Raw genomic sequence first — 21,155 nt, 5'->3', positions numbered from 1 at the left:
CTATGTTGAAGATACTTGTTGAATGTGTTATAGTTTGGATAAGGGTGAAGTTGGTGAAGATTGGGTTTTAGAGCTCAATTGGAGGAAGAGGAAAAGGTGAGAAACGTGAGTTTATATAGGATTGAATTGGATTGTATGTCTTGAGTTAAGTCAGTTAAGTGTTAGACAAGTTTAAAATTTAGTTCAGAAGTTAGGCAGTCATACAGTTCATGCACTGATTTGAGGAGTGTTTTTCAAGCACCAGCTATGGCCTGGTCAACTGGGACAGTGAGAGAGATAAGTCAGATGGGGAAAGATGGGTAGAGAGAGCTTTTATCTGTCTTTAACTGGTGGGCCATTGAATAAAAATAATTGGAAAGGGCATAGAATTAAAACCCTCTTGTTTCCCTGGAACCAACTTTTTTACATGTTTCCAAAATACGTTTTTGTACCTTAAAGCAGGAGTGTATGTTTTTTGCAAAAAAGAAAAACGGAAAAGGAGCACACCTTACTCTGACACTTTGTATTTTTCAGAGAACTAAATAGTACTTTGAAAGTTACAAACAGGTTAAGCACACCTGGAAGAAGACTGCAGGGAACTGCACCATTTTCTGCTTGTTGAAGGAGTTGAGTGATTTACAGATAGGAATTCTGGGAGGAAGAGTATGCTTAGTTAACCCAGGCCTGCCACATGCACAATGTAGCTCAGGCCGGCTGGCCTTTACTCTTGGGTATTTCCTGTATCAGCTCCTTTCCATAAGTACAGGGATTACTAGTGTGTTCACTCACATTGCTGGCTCAGCTGTTTGTTCTGTATGTTCTCTGAAGAACATTATTTAATTTACAAGAAACTTGTACTTTTCTACCTTGCCTGCCATTTCTTCAAATGTGCCAGAAAATGGTATTGATTAAAAGGAACATTTTCTTACAGTAAGTTCATCACAGGATCAGCGCCTAGAGCTAAGTATAAGAAAGATATAAAACTGATACTGTAAAAATTGAGGAAAATGCCAGGCCTGAGTGGGGGTGGGTGGGATGGCTGGGGAGGTGGGCTCCTGCCTCTGATTCAATTCAGTCGCTTGGGAGTGAAGTAGGAAGACAAATTCAGGACCTAACCAGGGTACAGAATAAGTTCAAGGTCAATTTGAATTTAGCAGATCCAGTTTTAAAATAAAAATTCATCCAAATGATGTTGGTGAACACCTTTAATCCCAGCACTTGGGAGGGAGAGGCAAGTGGATCTCTGTGAATTAGAGGCCAGCCTGGTCTACAGAGCGAGTTCCAGGACAGGCAAGGCTATACAGAGAAACCTTGTCTCCAAAAATCCAAATAAGTAAATAGTAAAAATGGACTGGGATATAGCTCATTGCTAAAGTAGTTGTTTAGCATGTATGAGGCACTGGGTTCAATTCCTAGTACTGCACAAAAGCAAGGAAAGATAAAAGCAGAAATTTGGAGTGTTGGAAGTTGGGAATTGATTCAGTGGTATAGACCTGTTGAGTATCAGCATCAGAAAAAGAAAAGGAATTGCACTTTAGGTGCCAGCAGATGATTGCTGTCTGTCCCTTCTTCCCTTGCTCCCTCCCTCCCTGGATTCCTTCCTTTTTTTTTTTTTTTTTCTCTTCAGGCAAGGTCTCACCATGTGTCTAGTTCGGGGATTAAAAGATGTGTGCCACCACACCTGGGCCTGAATTCATTTTTATTAATCAAATGACCTGGTCAGAGTGATCTGCATAGATTTAAATCTTATTAATATATCATGTTAAATTGTAGAAGTTAGCATAATTTTTTTGTTTGGTGTTTCGAGACTCAGTTTCTCTGTAGGTTTGGAGACTGTCCTAGAACTACTCTCTTTGTAGACCAGCCTGACCTTGAAGTCACAGAGATCCTCCTGCCTCTGCCTCCTGGGTGCTGGGATCAAAGGCGTGCACCACTACCACATGCTAGTTAGAATGATTCTTGAATTTTTGAAACATCCAGTCTGGAGTTGTGATTGGTAGAGTTTTGCCTAGTGTACATGAAGACCTGGGTTAGATCCTAACACTGCTGGGCAGGCCTGCCTGTAATCCCAGCACTGGGGAGATGGAGGCCAGATCTAAATTCAAGGGACTAAACTACCTTACCTTACCTTACCTTACCTTACCTAAGATCTTATCTCATAAAATGAAAATCATTAGATACATCTTAGGTCACTACTTATATTTAGCTTTTGGGATATTAGAATATTATGAGTCTTAAAGTTTTAGGACAATTACCACTGCTGAGGTTGTTGCTTATTTTTTAAGACAGGATTTCTCTGCATAGTCCTGGCTTTCCTGGAACTTTCTACCTAGACCAGCCTGACCTCTAACTCAGAAATCTGCCTGCCTCTTCCACTGAGACTTTGGATGAAAGACATATTCCACCATGCCTGCCTAAGATTCCTAAAAAGTTTTTTAGTGTTTTGAGACTGGGTTTCTTCTAGCACAACCTGATCTGGGACTTATTGTGGGCTGGAAAGTAACCTTGAACAGTCCCCCAATCCTCACTGGCCCCCAGCCCCCACCTCCACCTCTGAAGTGGGATATCTGAGCCTGCTGCCACACCCTGCCTGTCTCTGGTTGTGTTGAGGTCTCCTGGAATGTTGTTTACCACTTTGAATTCTGTCTGCTGAATTTTTTAGAGGGGAGATAGAAGTTGTGTTTAAGTTGCTTTAAGTTTTATTTATTTTAATTTGAGACCTGGTTTTGCTGTACATCTGGGCTTGCCTAGAATTCATTATATACATTTGCCTAGCCTCACTCTCATGACCTTCCCTGACTCAGCCTCTGTAGTAACTGGGTTTCAGGTGTATGCAACTAGATGCTTGCAAACTTTTATTTTGAAGAATTAATCCAGACTCTTCTCTGTGTTGCATTTGTTCTTTATTTTTAACTTTCAGTTAGTTGTCTTAGATATTTCTGTACAAAATTGATCTAAGTTTTGAGACTCCACCCCTCCCCCACAGTTAGTTGTGTGTAGTTTAAGCTGGTCAAACTCAGCCTCCTGAATGCTACCACACATGGTTTTATAACCCATGGTTTCCTACATGCCAGGCTAGCACTCAGTAACCAAGCTTCACCCCATCCCAAGATGGTCCTTGACTAAAAACTATTTGGTTCATGTGGACTTTTTGTTGTTACTGCTGTTATCTTTGTCTCTTTTTTGTTTTAGGCAAGAGATTAAACAGTCAATTTCTAGGTAGGTCAGAGAAACATAATCTTCCGGTAGTATTTTTTGAAGCATTAGACACCAGTGTCTATATAAGATAGATATTAAATATGTTGTATGTTATGTTTAAAACATTCAAGTGTGCAGATGTTAATGTCCAATTTGAAGATTTCAGTTAATCAAAGGGTTTTCTTTTATAGATGTAAACGTTTAGTGTTAGTCATTAGCATATGTTAGAATTTTTCATAAAACAGGTTGACAGTTTATCATGTCTTATTTTTCTAATCTGCTATAAACTTAAGCTTAGCAACAATTCTAGCATCCTTTGGAAGTCTAGAATACACTAAATATTTAATAAATGTCTATTAACTCAGTAAAATCTTCATTCTAACAGAAGCTTTTTTTTAAACTGGGCGTGTGGGTGTGGCGGAGAATACTTGATAAGGCCTGATCTATGAATGGAACAGCAGCTTGCACTCCATTATTTTTGACATTGTCAATTTAATGTAAGTTGCTTTTCAAGGAAGGAAATGCTCAAGTTACCATATTTATACATTTTGTTTGTAAGAAACTATTATAGGCTACTTTTTAAAAACATTGGAATAATTTTACGTATACAGAAAACTTACAAAAATAAAGGTTCAAGTATTCCCATTAACCATCCCTATTATCTAACTGAAAAGTTTCTGAACCCTTGTAAGCTTCTCTGCCTTTGCAGAAATCCAAGTCAGATCAAATCAAACCGAATTAGAAAAAAGCCCTCGTTTAATGGATGCAGTGCTCCTGGGTGGCCTTCCAGCCCCCAGAGAGGAGACAGGAAAGAGAGACTGGGAAATCAGTCAACTTCCTGGGAGGCAGTGTAAATACCCTGTGGGAGTAGTCTTGAGCATCTCTGAGGGAGGGCTCATCATTTAGCGGACTTTCTGAGATGTAGCAGGATTTGGAGAGAGATAGGGGAGGGGCCTTGGGTGGAACTTCCACGATAACACTAACAATTTACATGACCCAGGTCCAATGCTCAAAACATAGAAATTACACTTGGTAATTTCTGCACTAGGTGTTAGGATAGGAGAATCACTCCTAGTTCAAGGCCAGCCAGGGCCCTCTTGCCTGTGTATATTTGTCCGACTCAACCTCCCTCACCCTCCACCCCCTATACACACATGAAGTTAGTACTGGGGATGTTGCCCAGTGATACAGTATTTGCTACCTCTGTGGATTTCTGAATTTGATTCCTCATATTGTAATGACCAGGAGATAACATTGCTGCAATACTAGTAAATATGTTTCCTCTGATGCCCTTACTCTATTTCAAGATTCCATTCAAGATCAAGTATTACATTTGGTTGAGTCTTCTCAATGAGAGTTTTTTAATTTTCTGACCTTCAAGCTTGTGATAAATGCAGTCAGTTATTTTGCAGAATCTTCTAATTTGAGTTTGGGTATTTTTTGTTTACATAGAGGATGTGTCTTTACATGGTGGGGAAGGGCCTCGGGGCTCAGAAAAATTCTTGTTCTCTGTGTATCCCTGAGCTAGCATTTCAGACAGTTGTGAGCCACTCAACCTCAGTGCTGTGAACTGAAACTCCTCTTTGTGTGATTTACTTATTTTTACTTTATGTGTATGAATGTTTTGCCTTCATACATATGTGTGCATTGTGTGCATGACTGTTGGCTCCCTTGTAACTGGGGTTACAGATGGTTGTGAGCCACCCTGTGCGTGCAGGGAATTGAACTCAGGTCCTTTGGAAGAGCAACATGTGGTCTCAAATGTTATGGCACATCTGTAGACCCAGTAAAATCTTATATAAGAAATAGAGACATAAAGTAAGAGAGAAAGTTAAAGGCATATTGATTTCAGCTGTAGTACAGTTTTTGTGTTTTTAGTTTTTCGAGACAGGTTTCTCTGTGGCTTTGGAGGCTGTCCTGGAACTAGCTAGTTCTTGTAGACTGGGCTGGTCTCAAACTCACAGAGATCTGTCTGCTTCTTCCTCACGAGTGCTGGGACTAAAGGTGTGCACCACCAGTGCCGGCTCAGTTTTTGCCTTTTTAAGAGATGAATATGTGGATAGAAAAATAAGATTGCAGAGAAGAGCAGAAAACACCACTTCATCTTTGAACAATACATTTGATGTGTACTTGTAGATATTGCTTTTTGTATTATTTTTATGCTGTTAAATACAGAAAATGCAGGAGCAGCGAGGTGGGACTGGCAGCCTGTTGAGAGCATTACATAGTCATCATTTAGCTCATTTCTGATACTGATACTTTCAAACAAACAAAACCAATTACACTTGTCCATGTGTATTGCATGTGTCACACTCCCTTTATGGAAGTAAGAAGACAGAAAGAGTCTCTTCTTTCTACCATGTGGCAGGCAGTCCAAGGATTGAACTCAGATTGTTGGGCTTGGAGAAAAGCAGATTTATCCCTGACGCATCTCACCAGCCTGAGACCTGTTTTTCTTATTTTGCCATCTAGTAGACCATCTCTTGGCTAGGTTGAGATTCTTCCTGCTACTTGGAGAGATCCTCTGTCTTTTTCAGAGTAAAAAGATGAGTTTTACTCTAGAGCTCTGTCTGAATTCTCTATGTGACCTGTCCCATCTTGAACTCTTCTTGGCAGGCCTCCTCCTTCTGCCTCCCAAGTGCTAAACTTTGAGAAGTGTGCTATAGTTCCAAAAGTGCCATGTGGAGAAGACTGTGAAACAATGAAGAACTCTGTGGAAGCCAGTTAGATCTAAATTCATACTGTTTTCCTAATTGTGTGTAAATGTTAGTCTGTTTGTTTGTTTGTTTATTAAATTATTTAATTAGTTGGTTTTCAAGACAGGGTTTCTCTGTGAGGCAGCCCTGGAACTCTGTAGATCAGGCTGGCCTCGAACACACAGAGATCTACCTGCCTCTGCCTCCTGAGTGCTGGAATTAAAGATGAGCACCGCCGCCACCACCCACCTTGTTTTTTTTTTTTTTCCAACAGTCTTGGATTGAATTCAACAGGACCTTGCCTATGCCAGACCAGTGTGTTACTGCTGACAGAATAAAATGCCCAGCCAAGCCTGTCTGCTTATATTATTATTATTATTTATTTTGCATAGCACATACATGTAGATTTTTCTTTTTTTAAGGAAAAAGTGAAAAAGAACTCTTTGAGTGTGAAGAGGCTCAAAGGAATTATTTCTGATAGTGTTTGAAGACATGGTCTCATGGAGTCCAGGCTGTCCTCAAACTCACACTGTAACTAAAGATGGTCTTAAGTTCTTAGAATTCCTGCCTCTTCTTTCAAAGTGCCAAGAATGCAGGCAGACTCACCAGCCAGGACTTGTATCTTTTAAAATGGAAAGGATACAACTTATATGAGAATTTAAGAGATAATATATATAATTAGAGAATATGTACATATATAATAACACTTCTGAAATAGATGTAGTTGATAAGCTTGTTACTATTGTTATTAATGGTTCTGTAATGGTGAAGCTGCTCAGTGTCCCTCTGGTAGGAAACTGTGTGACTGAGGATGGCACCAAGGACCTCGGGCTTGGTAGGGACTTACTCTGCTGTAGAGCTACATCTCTAGCTGGTCAAATTTCTTTTCATAACTTGTTGTATTCAGTTGCTTTTATTTTTTATTCTTTTTATTGAAAAAGTTCAGGATTCATTATTATTTCTTTCTTTCCTTCCTTTCTTCCTTCCTTCCTTCCTTCCTTCCTTAAGACAGGGCCTCACTCACTGTGTAGCTCTGGCTGTCCTGGAACTTACTATTTAGAACTCATGAAAATCTGCTTGCCTCCGTCTCTTGGGTTCTGAGCTTAAAGGAGTGTGCCACTATACCTAGCACTATTATTTTTAATTTTAAGAAGATTTGGTTATTATTTGATGTGCATAAATGTTTTGCCTCCGTATGTGCATATGGTGGCTCACAGAGGCCAGAAGGTATTGGATCCTCTGGACCTGAATTTACAGGTGGTTGTCAGCCCCAAGTGGGTTCTGGGAATTGAGCTTATGCCCACCAAAGAGCAACCAATAACTGCTGAGCTTGTCTGTCTCCATCCTGTGTTTTTATTATTTTTGATTATGTGTAGATGGGGGGCGGTGCTATGGACACATGAGTGTAGGTACCTGTGGAGGCTATGGAGGCATCAGATCCCCTGGACCTGAAATTTTAGGTGGTTGTGAGCTGCCTGACCTGGGTGCTGGGAACCGAACGCCAGTCCTGGAAGAGCTGTAAATGGTAAACCTTTGCTCTAGCACTTTCCTTCCCTGATTTGTGTGAAGGAGAGCCTCATTATGTAGCCCTGGCTAGATTCGAATTTAGCTTTTGATTCAGGGATTACAGGCAGACTAGGAGCTCTAACAGGAAGTTTCGTTTTTAAAATTTTATTTATAAGTTATGTGCATTAGTACTGTGTGTATGCCTAGTGCCCATAGAGGCCAGAAGAGGGTGATAGATCCCCTGACTAGAGCTGTGGATGTTGTGAATTGCTCTGTGGGTTCTGAGAACTGAAACTAGGTCCTTGCAAGAGCAAGTGTTCTTAACCACTAACTAGAACAAGGGAGACATGTTTCAGAACTATCTGCTATGTGATATGCTGATGGACTGTTTCCCCACCTAATCCTAGTAAATGGCTCCAACATGGTTGCTAAGACTTGCATAATCCACTTAATGTATAAAAGCTTTATTGAATTATATTTTACTAATTCAGTGGCTTGTAGCATTTTGGTTGTTGTTGTTTTTGATTTTTCAAGACAGGGTTTCTCTGTGTAGCCCTGGCTATTCTGGAACTCACTCTGTAGACCAGGCTGTCCTTGATCTCAGAGATTCACCTGCTTGTGTCTCCAGAGCACTGCGATTAAAGGTGTATACTACCACCACCACTCAACTGCGATCTACTTTTGTATGTTGTTAGTCATCGTGCATATTTAAATAGTGCTATAAATGGAAATTTAGTGGAAAAATGTTATCAAATGTAGTATAAAATTTTCCTGATGATTAGGGTTATTTTTTTCCTTTTTTTTATTTAATTTTATATAACAAAGTCCAATTAAATGAAAACAAACATTTATACACAATATTTGGGAATTTGGGCGTCGCTCCCTCCAAACTACTTCCTGCTGGTAAGGGGCGCTGTCTTGGGGGATTCGAAGAAGATTCAGATATCCTAGCTGTAGTCTATAGGGCTGTTTTGTCCAGCTGTTTGGGATGTAGGATCAGCTTGTACTCTGTTTCAGGCGATCTGGCATGATCAAACCACATTAGTCTGGAAGGAATCCACATCTTTTCATTTTCTGTGGAAACAAAAATAGAAATCCTTTTCCCCAGTAACTTGTTCTTCAACTTAAATTTTGGAGTCAAAGCGTTTTTTTTAATTTATTATTTTACATGTCGATCCCAGTTCCCTCTCCCTCCCTCCCTCCCTTCCCTCCAGCCCTCCCTCCCTCCTTCCCTCCCTTTTGCCCTCTCTGCCCTCTCACATGCACTCTAAACACCCTCCCCTCCCAACCCCCCACCACAATTCCATATGTAGGGGAGTGCCATCCAGTTGGGGTCATGTAGATCTGACAGGTCCTGTGAAGTAGGGACTAGGGCTTCTCTCCTATCTCTAGAATAAGGCAGTTATCCCTCCATGGGGCATATGTTTGCAAAGTCCTTTTGTGCACCAGGGATACATCCTGGCTCCACTGTCTGAGGTCTCTTAGACTGCTCAGACCTTCTGGCTGAGACCCATATTCAGGGGGGTCCGAGTCAGTCCCCTGTTGGCTTCCCAGCTATCAGTCTAGTGGCCCTTAGCTCCTCCTTGTTCAGGTAAGCTGTCTCTATGTACTTCTACCGCATGGTCTTGTCCTCTCCATCTGCTTCTGGGTTCTAGTTCGACTCTGTTTATGTATGGGTGTTTGATCCTATTTTCAACAGGCATTAGTTGAGGACTCTCATGGAGAAGTTAGTTGTTGATCTCACTCTCCGGGAAGGGCATTTATGATAGCCTTTCCACGGGAGCTGAGATTGTTAGTTGGGAGCAGTCTTGTAGTTCCCTCGACCTTTCTTTGTGTTCAACTTTATCTTCAAACCAATATTGGCTCCCTCTTTTATGTTCTCTCTCTCTGTCTCTGTCTCTCTCTCTCTCTCTTTCCTAGTTTCCATTCCTAACCAGGCTCAATCCTCCTGGTTGCACATGCCTTCCTCTCCTCCCCCTCATTTTCTCCTACTTCTCTCTCCATTAGCTGTCCTTCCCCGCTTTACCTGAGGTCTGGGGGACTTGTCCCTTCCCAGTTCTGTGAGGGACTTTATATGAATCTCTTAGAATACAACTTGTATCCTAGTTCCTCTGGTGATGTGAATTATAGGCTGGTGATCCTTTGATCTAGGTCTAAAATCCATATATGAGTGAGTACACACTGTGTTCCTCTTTTTGTGACTGGGTTACCTCATTCAGGATGGTTTCTTCAAGTGCCATCCACTTGCCTGCGAATTTCAAGATACCATTATTTTTTTCTGCAGAGTAGTATTCCATTGTGTAGATGTGCCACATCTTCATTAACCATTCTTCAATTGAGGGGCATCTAGGTTGCTTCCAGGTTCTTGCTATTACAAATAGTGCTGCTATGAACATAGTTGAACAGATGTCTTTGTTGCATGATGTGGATCATTTGGGTATATGCCTAAGAGGGGGATTGCCGGGTCCTGTGGTAAACTAATTCGATTAGGGTTATTTTTTAGCAATAATTAAATAGCTTTGTAGCTTTCTTTTTCCTTTTGAGGGCCGTACTGTGTGACAAAGGCGGGCTTAGAACTCACAATGTTCCGTTTTACTTTCCTCAGTGTTGTGATTATAGATGTACCACAGGCATGTATTATCACACGTAACTTAATTTGGAAATATTTGGAGCTTGTGATTTTATTTTTTAAGATGGCTCTCACACTGTAACTAAGGCTTAAACTGTCTGTATTGTCTCAGCCTCCCAAGTACTGGGATTACAAACAGGCATGTGCCACCACATCTGGGTCTGGAGGTTTTTTAAGGGCTCATGGTGCTCATGGGGCCTTGAGTTATATGTGTTAAAACAACCAAAAAAAAAAAAAATTGCCTCACCAAATCAAGGATGAAATTCAGAAGAAAGCTAAAAAATTGAATTTTTGCAGGCATTCAGTGGGACACAATCTGATTGAGAATGAGAAGTGTATTGTGGTCCCTATTAAAGAACAAGAATGGAGAATTCACACAGACATGTATTTAAACTGTATTTCAGCCAGTGATGGATTGATATGCAATGATGTGCCCTTGGAGATTATATTGCCCTGTGACATCATAGCCTTCTTAGTTTGTGTGAGTATGCCCTAGCCCTATGATGTTCACACTATAGAAGAGTCTAATTAAAGTATTTTGGAATGTAACCCTGTTAAGTGATGCATGATAGTATATCTTTGGAGATGGAGCCCAGGACCTTTCACATGCTAGGAAAGTACACAGCCCATATTTATATAAGCTTTTCAGTAGCCTGGGAGGTGGGAAATAGTACTGTGGTTGTGATTCTCATTTGTTTCTTTGCCCTATCCCCCCATCCTTGTGTAAGTTTTCTATGAATAAGTTATTTTAAAGGTTTGGAGAAAATGAAGCAACTTAAAAAGTTGTTATTTGAGGTTTTTAGAGGATAAACCATCTAACAGATTATTTTTGCATGTTTTTGTATTGGTTTAGTGTTTGTTATTTCTCTAGGTTGGTGAAAACACTGGTAGCTCTTTTTGCCTTTGCTTCTAGAATTGTTTCCCCTTCAAGCATAGATTATCACTTCATCACTACTACCTATTCTGAGCATTTGTCTTACCAGAGAAGCCTCAGTCTGATACTATAAAGATAAATGCAGACTGCAGCCATTAAAATTACACATTAAGAATCATTTATATCTCCCTTACCAAGAAAGTTTTTGTAGTTTTTATGAAGCAGAGTTGTAAATTTTATTTAAAACATTTTCATATGATTTAAGCAGGGAGGTTAAAAGAAAGAGGCGATGAGGAGAAAGTAGGACACTCAGTTGTGAGTCTGGACTCTAGGTTTCTTAAAAGCAGTTGGACATGAATCCAGGCTGTATTTCACAGGAGTCTGGGGTATGTGAGTGGTGGGAGTACTAAGAAAAAGAGCACTCACTGTAGGTAGAGAATCAGGAAGGGTAAAGGCAGGATTTATGAGCTAGGTTAGTGAGTCAAGTGACCTCTAAGCAGAGAAGAGACTGGATTACTGAGTCAAGAGAGAGCTCTTGCCAGAGGAAGCTGTAAAGATGCCTTATCTAGGGCCTTTTCATGGAAGCTTGGAGTATCATGTTGTAAATGAGTCTATAAACTGTGCTTCCTGTAGTAGGACACAGCAGGGAATGATTAGGTCTGGGAGTGAATGGTCAACTTTTCATTTAGGTTATTTTGTCTTTGATTAGAGCAAGATCTGAGATTCTTTTTAACAAGAAGAACATAACAGTTTTGTGTTAGGAGTACACACATCCAAGTGCTGCTGCCTATAGGGTCTAGAAGAGTGCCTTGGATCCCCAGCGCCAGACAGGTTGGTGTAAGCTGCACATTGTGAGGGGAGCTGAACTTGGGTGCTCTTCAGAAACAGTATGCATTCTAAACTACTAACTCTCCATACCTCAAGATCTGAAATTCTAATGTTGAGAATTTTGGACTCATCTGGTTTTGTTATCACATTAAGGCACATTTTGATGCCTTAATCATAGTAGGCAAGCACATTCCCACTGAACTTTGTTGGCTCCAGCCCAGAGCTTGGGTTTTTGTAGTACATCCACAGAACCTAGAATGGTGAATTGGAAAGGGTAGGTATTCTGTAAAATGGGGAGTGGGGCCATTTAAGAACGGAAAGAACCTAACCCAGGTGTTGGCTCCTGATGCCACCTGATGTTTCTCAGTCTTCCTGTGACACTTATCCAGATTGTGGCAAGAGCAGTGGAATCTACTTGGTTTATTGGTAGGATTAAAGGAATATGGTAGTTTATGTCAAACAGACTGGGGCGGTATGAGTCTGAGTCTAGCTTGGGCTACAGAATGAGACACTGTTTCAGAAAAAACAAAAGAGGAATGTAGAGTTAAGCTAGTGTGGGGCTCCTACAGGCACTGTACAGAAGTCAACAAGTATTTCTGCTGAGTGCTGGAGGCTACAGCATTTGTACATGACAAAGATGGAGAGGTTCAGAAAATAATGAGAGCATTGTAGTTGGCTGGGGTGTTGTCTTAGTTAACTTTCTTGTTGCTATGTTAAAATGCCTTCACAAAAGTATTGTAAAGGAACACATTTATTCTGCTCACTTCACAACATAGTCCATCATGGTTGGAAAGTCATGGTGGCAGGGCCTTGAGGCAGGTTGTCACATTGTGTCCAGTCAAGCCCAGAACTAGGAATGCTTGTGCTTAGTTCATTTTATCAAGTGTGTGTGGGGGGGCATGTGTGTAGGTCAGAGGACAACCTGTGAGCATTGATTCCTGAGTCCCAAAGTTTTAAAAGTTCATGTGAAGTTTGCATTCTACTCTAAAACTCCTTTCTGCTTATTTTTTATCTTTAAAATTCTTACTGTATGTTTGCCTGGATATATGTTTGCATACCACATGCATGCCTGCTGACTATGGATACCAGAAGAGGGTGTTGCATCCCTTTGAATTGGAGTTGCTTATGGTTGTGAACAGCCATGTGGGTACTGGGAACCAGGGTCCTCTAAGAGCTCTTAACTGTTGAGCCATCTTTCCAGCTCCTCTTGTTTGTTTATGTAAATGATCTTTTATATCCCTTGTGTATTAATCTTTCTCCAGATGAAATTTGGAGGTCAAACTGAATTTGTGGTCAAAGTCTTTATTCAGTATCTTTGCTTTCGTGAGAGTCAGTCTTGTTTACCTATTTTTTTTTTTTTTCTGGTTCTCAATGAAGCTTATCAATCTTTGAAACCACACACTACTCATCAGCAATTTGATTATGAAGTGGTGGTAGCTAATGTTTATTGTGTTTCTGAGTTCCTTTGTGTTTCTACTCCTTTTACACATCATACAGTTCAATTATATGGAACTTTAAATATTTTTATTATTTTTAATTGTGTGTGAATATGTGCACATGTGCAGGTGCCTGTGGATACCAGAGGCATGGGATCCCTCTGGCTCTGGAGTTGCATGAAGTGTGAGCTTTCTGTCATAGGTGCTGGGAATCCAGTCCTCCACAAGAGTAGTACAGGCTCTTAACCTCCGAACCACCTCCCCAACCCAAATTAAGTGCTATTTTAAAAATATAAACACTCTTGTTGGGATTCATGCTAACATGGTTGTTGTTTTTCATTAACAGGTTTCAACACTAAGCTTGCACAATGTCTTTAAAACCAAGAGTAGTGGATTTTGATGAGACATGGAACAAACTTCTAACTACAATCAAAGCTGTTGTTATGTTGGAGTATGTTGAGAGAGCAACGTGGAACGACCGCTTTTCGTATCCTTTAAGTGAAACCACAAGAAACACTAAATCAAAGCTTGTTAAATGAAAATGGGTTTAGGTGTAACTGTTTTGGGATATGTTTATGTTAATTTTGTGGCAATCAGTTTTTCATAACCTTCCATTTATCAGATCCTGAGTAAGTGTACCTGGCACTACTGTGGTCTTTGGGAGTGTAGCAAACAAACCAAACTATAGACAGTAAACATAAAATCTGTAATGTAGGGTTTCACTATAGCCCACATGCTTTCAAACTCACAGGAGTCTCCAAAGTGCTGTTATTTTAGGTGTAAGCCACCATGCCTGGCTTTAACAACAACAAAAATCTGGTGTTAGCACTTCTAGTAAGAAGATTTAATAGCTATTGTCAGAACAGGATAAACAGCTGAGCCATCTCTTCTGTCCCCCCCCCCCCCATTCTGTGTTGTTTTAACAAGGTAATTTAGTTTCTAAGATTTATTATACTACAGGCAACATCAGTGTGATTTAACTGCCTGTGTGTTTGTGGCACATAGCATGCTTCATGCCCAGGATATCTACTGCTGGAGTTGGTAGACGGTTGTGAGCTATCATGTGGGTGCTAGGAACCGAACTATGGTTCCTAGCAAATGTCTCTCCAGCCCTTTCTGTGTTATGTTTTCCTGTTCTTTGTATTTACAGTGTAAGTGCATGATTCCACCCTAATTAGCCCTGTATTTTCAGTTTGTTTTTGCAACTTTGGTCTTGATGGTATGCACCTGTATTTCCAGCACTAGAGAGGTAGATGCAGGAGTTCAGGATTATAGGGAACCACAACACCCAGCTTGATGTTACCTTTTTTGATGCCAAACAGAATCATGTTTTGACTATGGGAACCTTAATAATCTATCTAGAGACATTTACGCTTTATGCGTAGCCTATCCCGAACCACTTGGAGAAAGACTTTATGCGGAAACAAAGGTTTTTTTGGAAAAACACGTTCAGCATTTGCACAAGGTAAGGGATAGTATCATTGTGATGCACATGCTTACAGGTGCAGAGTAATTTGACTAGCTCACAGATTTCCAGAGGAAAACATTCATCGAATTAGGGCTTTTTGATTTTTTTTTTTTAATTTTAAAATTTATTATAAGAAAAGATATAAATTTAAAAGAATACACATGAAATTAACCAGATCTAAATTTATTATTTGTTTTTTTCAAGACAGTGTTTCTCAGTGTAGTTCTGGCTGTTCTCAATCTCACTCTGTAGACCAGGCTGGTCTTGAACTCAGAGAGACCTGCCTCTACATTCCAAGTGCTGGAGTTAAAGGCATGTGCCACCACTGCCCAGCTGACCTAAATTACTTAAACAGCAGGGTTATTTGGTTCACAGGGGAAATCAATTTGGTTCTTCAGGGTTTATACCTGCTACATAGTGGAGTTAGCGTCACAAATCTTACTCACTTAAACAAACTTCTGTATGCCCTACATGGTCTTTATAGACCATTGGAACTGCTGCAGATCAATTACAGCCCAAGCTAGAATCTTGCACTCTACTTTGATTAGTAGCTGGGGCAACCATCAGATCTCATTTAATGATCAAACAACACAGCCTCTGCCTTGACAAGAAATAGATACCCTATTGACCCAGAGAGCTGAACAATTAATATTTCCCTTAAGAGGAAACATACTGCTTTTAGTGCATGTTTATTATCTCTTGCATGTATTCTTTAGTGTTTGAGTGTATGAATTTACTAGCTCATGGCAGTGGTTTTGTTTCAGTTTTTAATATGCTACATTGGGTCAAAGTTTGGCTATTATAAGCTAATGAACTTGGCTATACATAGTTCATAATCATGTAGGATATTTATTAATGTTGGAATTTGTTAAGTTAGGCTGTGTTTTGTTTTTTGGAACAAGGTATCATGTTATCCAAAGTGGCCTCAAAATGCTAAGTAGACCAAGCTGGCTGGTCTTGAACTCCTGATCAGCCCTATCTCCCAAAGCACTAGGATGATAGGTATATATACCATTTAGGCTATGTGGGGATTTTTTGTTTATTTGTTTGTTTTGTTTCGTTTGAGAGACAGGGTCTCTCACTCTAGCCCTGGTTAACCTATAAATCACAGAGATCTGGATTAAAGATGCATGTCACCATGCCCAGCACAAATTTTTTGAGAATTACAATTGAAGTTGCTTATGGTTCAAGCCTATAATTCCATCACTGGGGAGGCTGAGCTAGAAGGGTTGCTGTGAGTATAAGGAAATCCTGGGCTATAAAGTGTTCTGGACAAAATCCCATTATCTTAAAGAATAGTTGAAGGCTGGTTTACTCAGTTAGTGGACTGCTTATCTAACATGAAAACTAGGTTTGATCCCCAGCAGAGCACATACTGATTGTGCTGTTGTACACCTGTAACTACAGTTTAGGGAAGTGTTATTACAAGTTATACTGCCCACACTGGTTGTGTTGTTGTACACCTATAACTCCAGTTTAGGGGAGTGTCATTACAAGTTTTAGTGCACACACTGGTTGTGCTGTTATATACCTATAAGCCCAGCTTAGAGTAATGTCATTACAAGTTACAGGCTAACCTAAGCTGTAAGAGGTCCTGTCTCAAAACAGCTTTTAAAATAACTTCTACGCAGAAATCCATGAATAGAATAGAACTGTTTTTGGTGGCTCCCTCTTATCTTTACTGTGTATTGTGAATACAATACAATTTATAAATGTGGATGATAATGCTTGATTTATATTCTTTTTAGAAGTTTTATTCCATGTATTTTATAATTTTATTGTAATGAAAATGATTAGTACTTTCACAGCAAAAATATCTTTTCTGTCTAGAGAGTTCTGGAGTCTGAAGAGCAAGTGCTTGTTATGTATCATAGGTATTGGGAAGAATACAGCAAAGGTGCCGACTATATGGACTGCTTATATAGGTGAGTGCTTTAAAATCTTGACTACTTAGCAGTATTGCTTGCATTCTTAAGTATTTTTAAGATTATTTCTGTGTATATGAGTATTAGACCTGCATGTGTCTCTGTAGCATTTACATGTCTAGTGTCCTAGGGCCAGAAGGGCGTCAGATCCCTTTGGTTGTATTAGAACTAGAAAAGTAGCCAGTGCTCTTAACCCCTGGGCTGTCTTTCTACCCTGGTAATTTACATTATTTCCCACTGGAATATGGATTACTAATAGGGACTTTGTTAGATAGGTCCACTGCAGATACAGGCAGGTACATAGACAGCCCTGTGGAAAAGAAAAGATGTAAATGCTGTGCTCTGTTTCTTCAAATTGTCTGGAACACACACTAAATTCCAACAGAGGAAGCTTAGTGGGGTAAATCTAAGCCACATTCCCACATATACATATATATATTTCCATAAGACTACCATGCACAGGCTTTGAGGCCACAGTTAAAATATTTGGTAGTTTTCTTCAAGGTTCTCTGGCCGTATTGATCCAGCCAGAGTCGTGCTCCCCTGCTCTCCTTTCTTCCTGTCTTCCCCTCACTGCTCCATCTGGCTGCATTCTGGATATGACTAATTTTGGCACATTTTTCTTACATTCCCCTTTCTAATTTTTCCTCTTTTCTGCATCATCTCCAGCTTAGGTCTTGTATTTCCATGGCTCTCTGTGCTGCTTGTATTTGATTCAGTCTTTTAGTGCGTAGAAATAAGAATAATTGTCTGTTTCCTAATGACAGAACTTAAATTCTAAGAGATGTCATTGATTGTTTCAACAGCAAAGTTTGTGCATACATAAGCTAATGTAGCTGTGCAGTAACTAGGCACTGTGTTTTTAGGGATCCTTGTGTAAGTAGTCCATCTTTGAACATGTCCATGACTATTGCTGAGTAAAGCAGGCATTTGTTTATTGTCTTAGTTACGGTGTCTATTGCTGTGAAGAGACACCATGACTGCAGCAACTCTTATAAAGGAAAACATTTCATTGAGGTTTTAGAGGTTTAGCCCATAATCATCATGGCAGGGAGCATGGTGGATGGAAGTACAGTGGAGTGCAGGCAGACATGGGTCTGGAGGAGCTGAGAATTTTCCCTGTTGCAGGCAACAGGAAGTGATCTGAGACACTCGGCAATATCTTGAGCATATATGAGACCTCAAAGCCTGCCTTCACAGTGACACACGCTTCCTCCAACAAGACAAAGTCTCTGCTGAGATTCATGCAGTCTCTTAACTGTAATCCCTTATAAACAAACAAAAAACAACAGATCACAACTGGGCAGTGGTGGTGTACACCTTTAATCCCAGCAGAGGCAGGCAGATCTCTGTGAGTTCAAGGCCTGCCTGGTCTACGGAGCAAGTTCCAAGACTGGCTCCAAAGCTACTGGGAAACTCTGCTTTGGGGAAAAAACAAACACACCAAAAAAACAAGTCCATCCTTCCAACATATAATGGCACAGGATATACACTACCATTCTAAAATACCTACCTCATTTACTGACAGTAAGTAAATTTTCAAACACTGACATGGACATGAAGTAAATGTTTCTCTTATTTGTGGGTCTAGAGAGTCTACTATTAGAATGATTATGGGCCGAGGTGGTTGCAGTGATAATTTTGCCCTGTGTTTTGTGGCTTGGGCCACAGATGGGCCCAAGTTTCAGTATGTCACTGTGGAGAAGCTCAACACTTGAGAGAGTTCTCCAGGCATAGTCTGCCATTCCACCCTGCCAAATCAGCTCTCAGTACTCCTGGCTTATTGGTGCCCCTTTGCCTTGCTGGTTCAATGGAAGTATAGTTTACTTAATCTAAGTTGCCAATATAGAAACTGGGCTTCACAATGGCACAGTGGCTTTTAGAAGAGCAAAAATCAAAAACAAAAAACAAACAAACAAACAAAAAAGCAGTTTACTGTGAAGTGCAGGGTTATTGTGGTGTTAACTTCCGTGAAACATCTTCCTGTGCATTAGACATTGTGAGATGTTATTAAGGTAATCCCTAGCTAAATTGTAGTATTGTTGGAATTTGAAGAATGAGAGCATGGGTATGCTTTTGCCATTGCTTATACGCATAGGCCTTTAGTGTTGACTATACACTGTGTCATAGTGGGTCTCCTTAGTTGAAGTGTTTTGATAGCTGCTTTTCTCCTTGTTAGTTTCCTTGGTTGTAATTTACTTTGTTCATCAAGGTGGATTGATAAATTAGTACTATTTAAATTAATACTATTATGCTAGTACTAGCTATGAGGTTGGTAGTAACTTTGAGATCAGCCAGTTGCTAATTGAGGCAGAATTTAAACCCCTTATCAGTCAGACTTCACGGTTTATTCATTTTATTATACAATAGTCTTTCTACATGCATATTTTGTTTTTAATTTTTTGAGACAAGTTTTTATGAGCCCAGGCTGACCTGTGTAGACCAGTCTGTAATTGTACTTCCCAACTTCTAGGATTATAGGTGTATGCCACCATACCTGATTTATGTATCTTATTAAAAGTGTCCTTGATTGCTGTCTAAAATAACTGAGTTTCCTCTGTCTGTAGCACAATCAGAGAGCTGATGGCTATGGGAGTCAATTAACTGTCCTTTGTAGTATTGGTTATCATATAACTGATGGTCGTTTTGCTTGTTTTAAGGTGGGGAGATAGTTCCAGGACAGGCTCCAAAGCAATACAGAGAAACCCTGTCTCAAAAAACAAAAACAAACAAACAAAATTATTGTTGATATTTGTTTTAAAACAGCTTAGCCTGTCCTTGAACTTGGGAGGCTGACAAAGGAAGATCACAAGTCACAAGTGCTGTGACATGTGGATATGTACTTACTTTCTTTTTCTTTTTTTCTTTTTTTTTCTTTTTCAAGTCAGGGTTTCTCTGTGTGACAGCTCTTGCTGTCCTGTAACTTGCTCTCTAGACCAGGCTGGCCTCGAATTCACAGAGATCCATCTACCTCTTGTTTCCTGAGTGTTGAGATTAGCGTGTGCCACCATTGCCTGGCTATAAATGTGTACTTTTAATCTGACTTTAGCAATTCATTGCTTATTTCTGATATTTATGGCTTTTACAGTTTGGCTTAGGCTGCTTGTCTAAATTAGTGTTCTAATGTTAACTGTTTCTGTCCCTGCTGTTTAAATTGTTAGCATTCTTTTAAAATACATTAAAAATGAATTTTTTTAGAACTTGGTATTTGCTGCAATTTTTTTTTTGATAGATGTAAGAAAAGGTTCTTAATTATCCACCCTTAAATTCCAGAGAGTAACTAAGAATACAAAAAATACCTGTCAGTAAAAGAAAAGGATTGTGTATGTAGTAGCAAATACTGTGTAGCTGGTAGAACATTTTGCTTGCTGTGGGAAGGTAAAGTTAATTCAGAAAGAGATAAGGCAGACCTGAAAGGTGTGAGTGAGGTCTGAGTGTGAGAGGCCAGGCATTACAATCCCAGCCACAGGACATTGTGGGCTATAGATTGGCCTTTTGATTGATGTCTTATTCCTGTCTCTCAAGCCTTTCCTTAGCTGAAAGGCGTTGTTAGAAATACAACTTGAAGGGCTGGGTGGTGGTGCACACTTCAGAACTTGGGAGGCAGAAGTGGGCAGATCTCTGAGTTCAAGGCCAGCTTGGTCTATCGGTTGAGTTCCAGGATAGCCATGGCTACACAGAAAAACCAATCAGTAAATAAATTAGTGAAAAGAAAAGAGAAATGAGCATTACAGCAAGAACAGAGGTGAAAGCATAATGCTGAGGCTTAAACCAGGGTTGGTAGTCATACAGGGGAAATTCTTTTGGTTTTAATTCCCGCTGCCTGAAAATGCTAAGCGAACTGTTTGTTTATGGTGCAGTAACCCTTGCAGAAAGTCCAGGGCTAATAATACATTATTTTCATTTATTTCTAACTTGTATATAATTTCTTTTGGAGTTATCACTGAATTAGTCTTTAAACTTATGACCCTAAAATTACTATTCTAGGATGATTTTGAGTTTACATCCTTTGTACTTGTGTTTAATTTTCAGGTATCTCAATACCCAATATATTAAAAAAAATAAATTGACGGAAGCCGATTTACAATACGGCTATGGCGGAGTAGATATGAATGAACCACTTATGGAGATAGGAGAGGTAAGAAATTCTTTAAGTGACTGCAAACATAACTTTGTTTTTAAATTTAAATTTGATTGTGTATGTATATATGCATGATGTACATGTGTATCTGCCCCTTGGCCAGGAGACCGCTTTGTGGCATCGTTTCTCCCTTTCTACCTGTATTTGAGTTACAGGGGTTAGCTCATCTCTACCTAGTATGTAAATATTTAACAATCAATAAGGATTTTAGTAAGATTTTCTGTGACTGTTAAAGTCATATGGGAAGTGAGATGACTCAGTGGGTAAAGTTCTTGCCTCCTGACCATATAAGGCTGACAAGCTGGGTTTGATCCCTGACTGGAGCTCACCTGGTGGTAGAAAGAGGGAATCGGCTCCAGAAACTCGTGCTGACCTCCATGTGGGCAGCATGGTACACAGGTCCACACGTCTGTCTCTCTCTCTGTCTCTCTGTCTCTCTCTCTCTCTGTCTCTCTCTCTCTCTCTCTCACACACA

At 39.9% G+C, this 21,155-nt stretch overlaps 1 protein-coding gene across 3 annotated transcripts in view; it reads left to right on the top strand.

The window, feature by feature from the left end:
* The window catches only part of Cul2 (cullin 2), a 42,662-nt gene that overhangs the window by 2,265 nt on the left and 19,242 nt on the right, over positions 1 to 21,155 (top strand). For 2 of the 3 annotated variants that reach the window (XM_051205763.1, XM_051205762.1), the window contains exons 2-5: positions 13,493 to 13,633; positions 14,509 to 14,611; positions 16,445 to 16,539; positions 20,572 to 20,677. In XM_051205763.1, coding sequence (XP_051061720.1) covers positions 13,515 to 13,633; positions 14,509 to 14,611; positions 16,445 to 16,539; positions 20,572 to 20,677 — 423 coding nt within the window. In that variant the 5' untranslated portion in view covers positions 13,493 to 13,514. Of the gene's footprint in view, positions 1 to 10,412; positions 10,490 to 13,492; positions 13,634 to 14,508; positions 14,612 to 16,444; positions 16,540 to 20,571; positions 20,678 to 21,155 lie in introns of all 3 variants that reach the window. The other variant, XM_051205764.1, reaches the window with a different exon arrangement.

The sequence above is a fragment of the Phodopus roborovskii genome, unplaced genomic scaffold (assembly GCF_943737965.1).
Source record: "Phodopus roborovskii unplaced genomic scaffold, PHOROB, whole genome shotgun sequence".
Classification (NCBI taxonomy): Eukaryota; Metazoa; Chordata; class Mammalia; order Rodentia; family Cricetidae; genus Phodopus; species Phodopus roborovskii.
The sequence above is the reverse complement of the archived record's forward strand: the minus strand, read 5'-3'. Positions and strand labels throughout refer to the sequence as shown.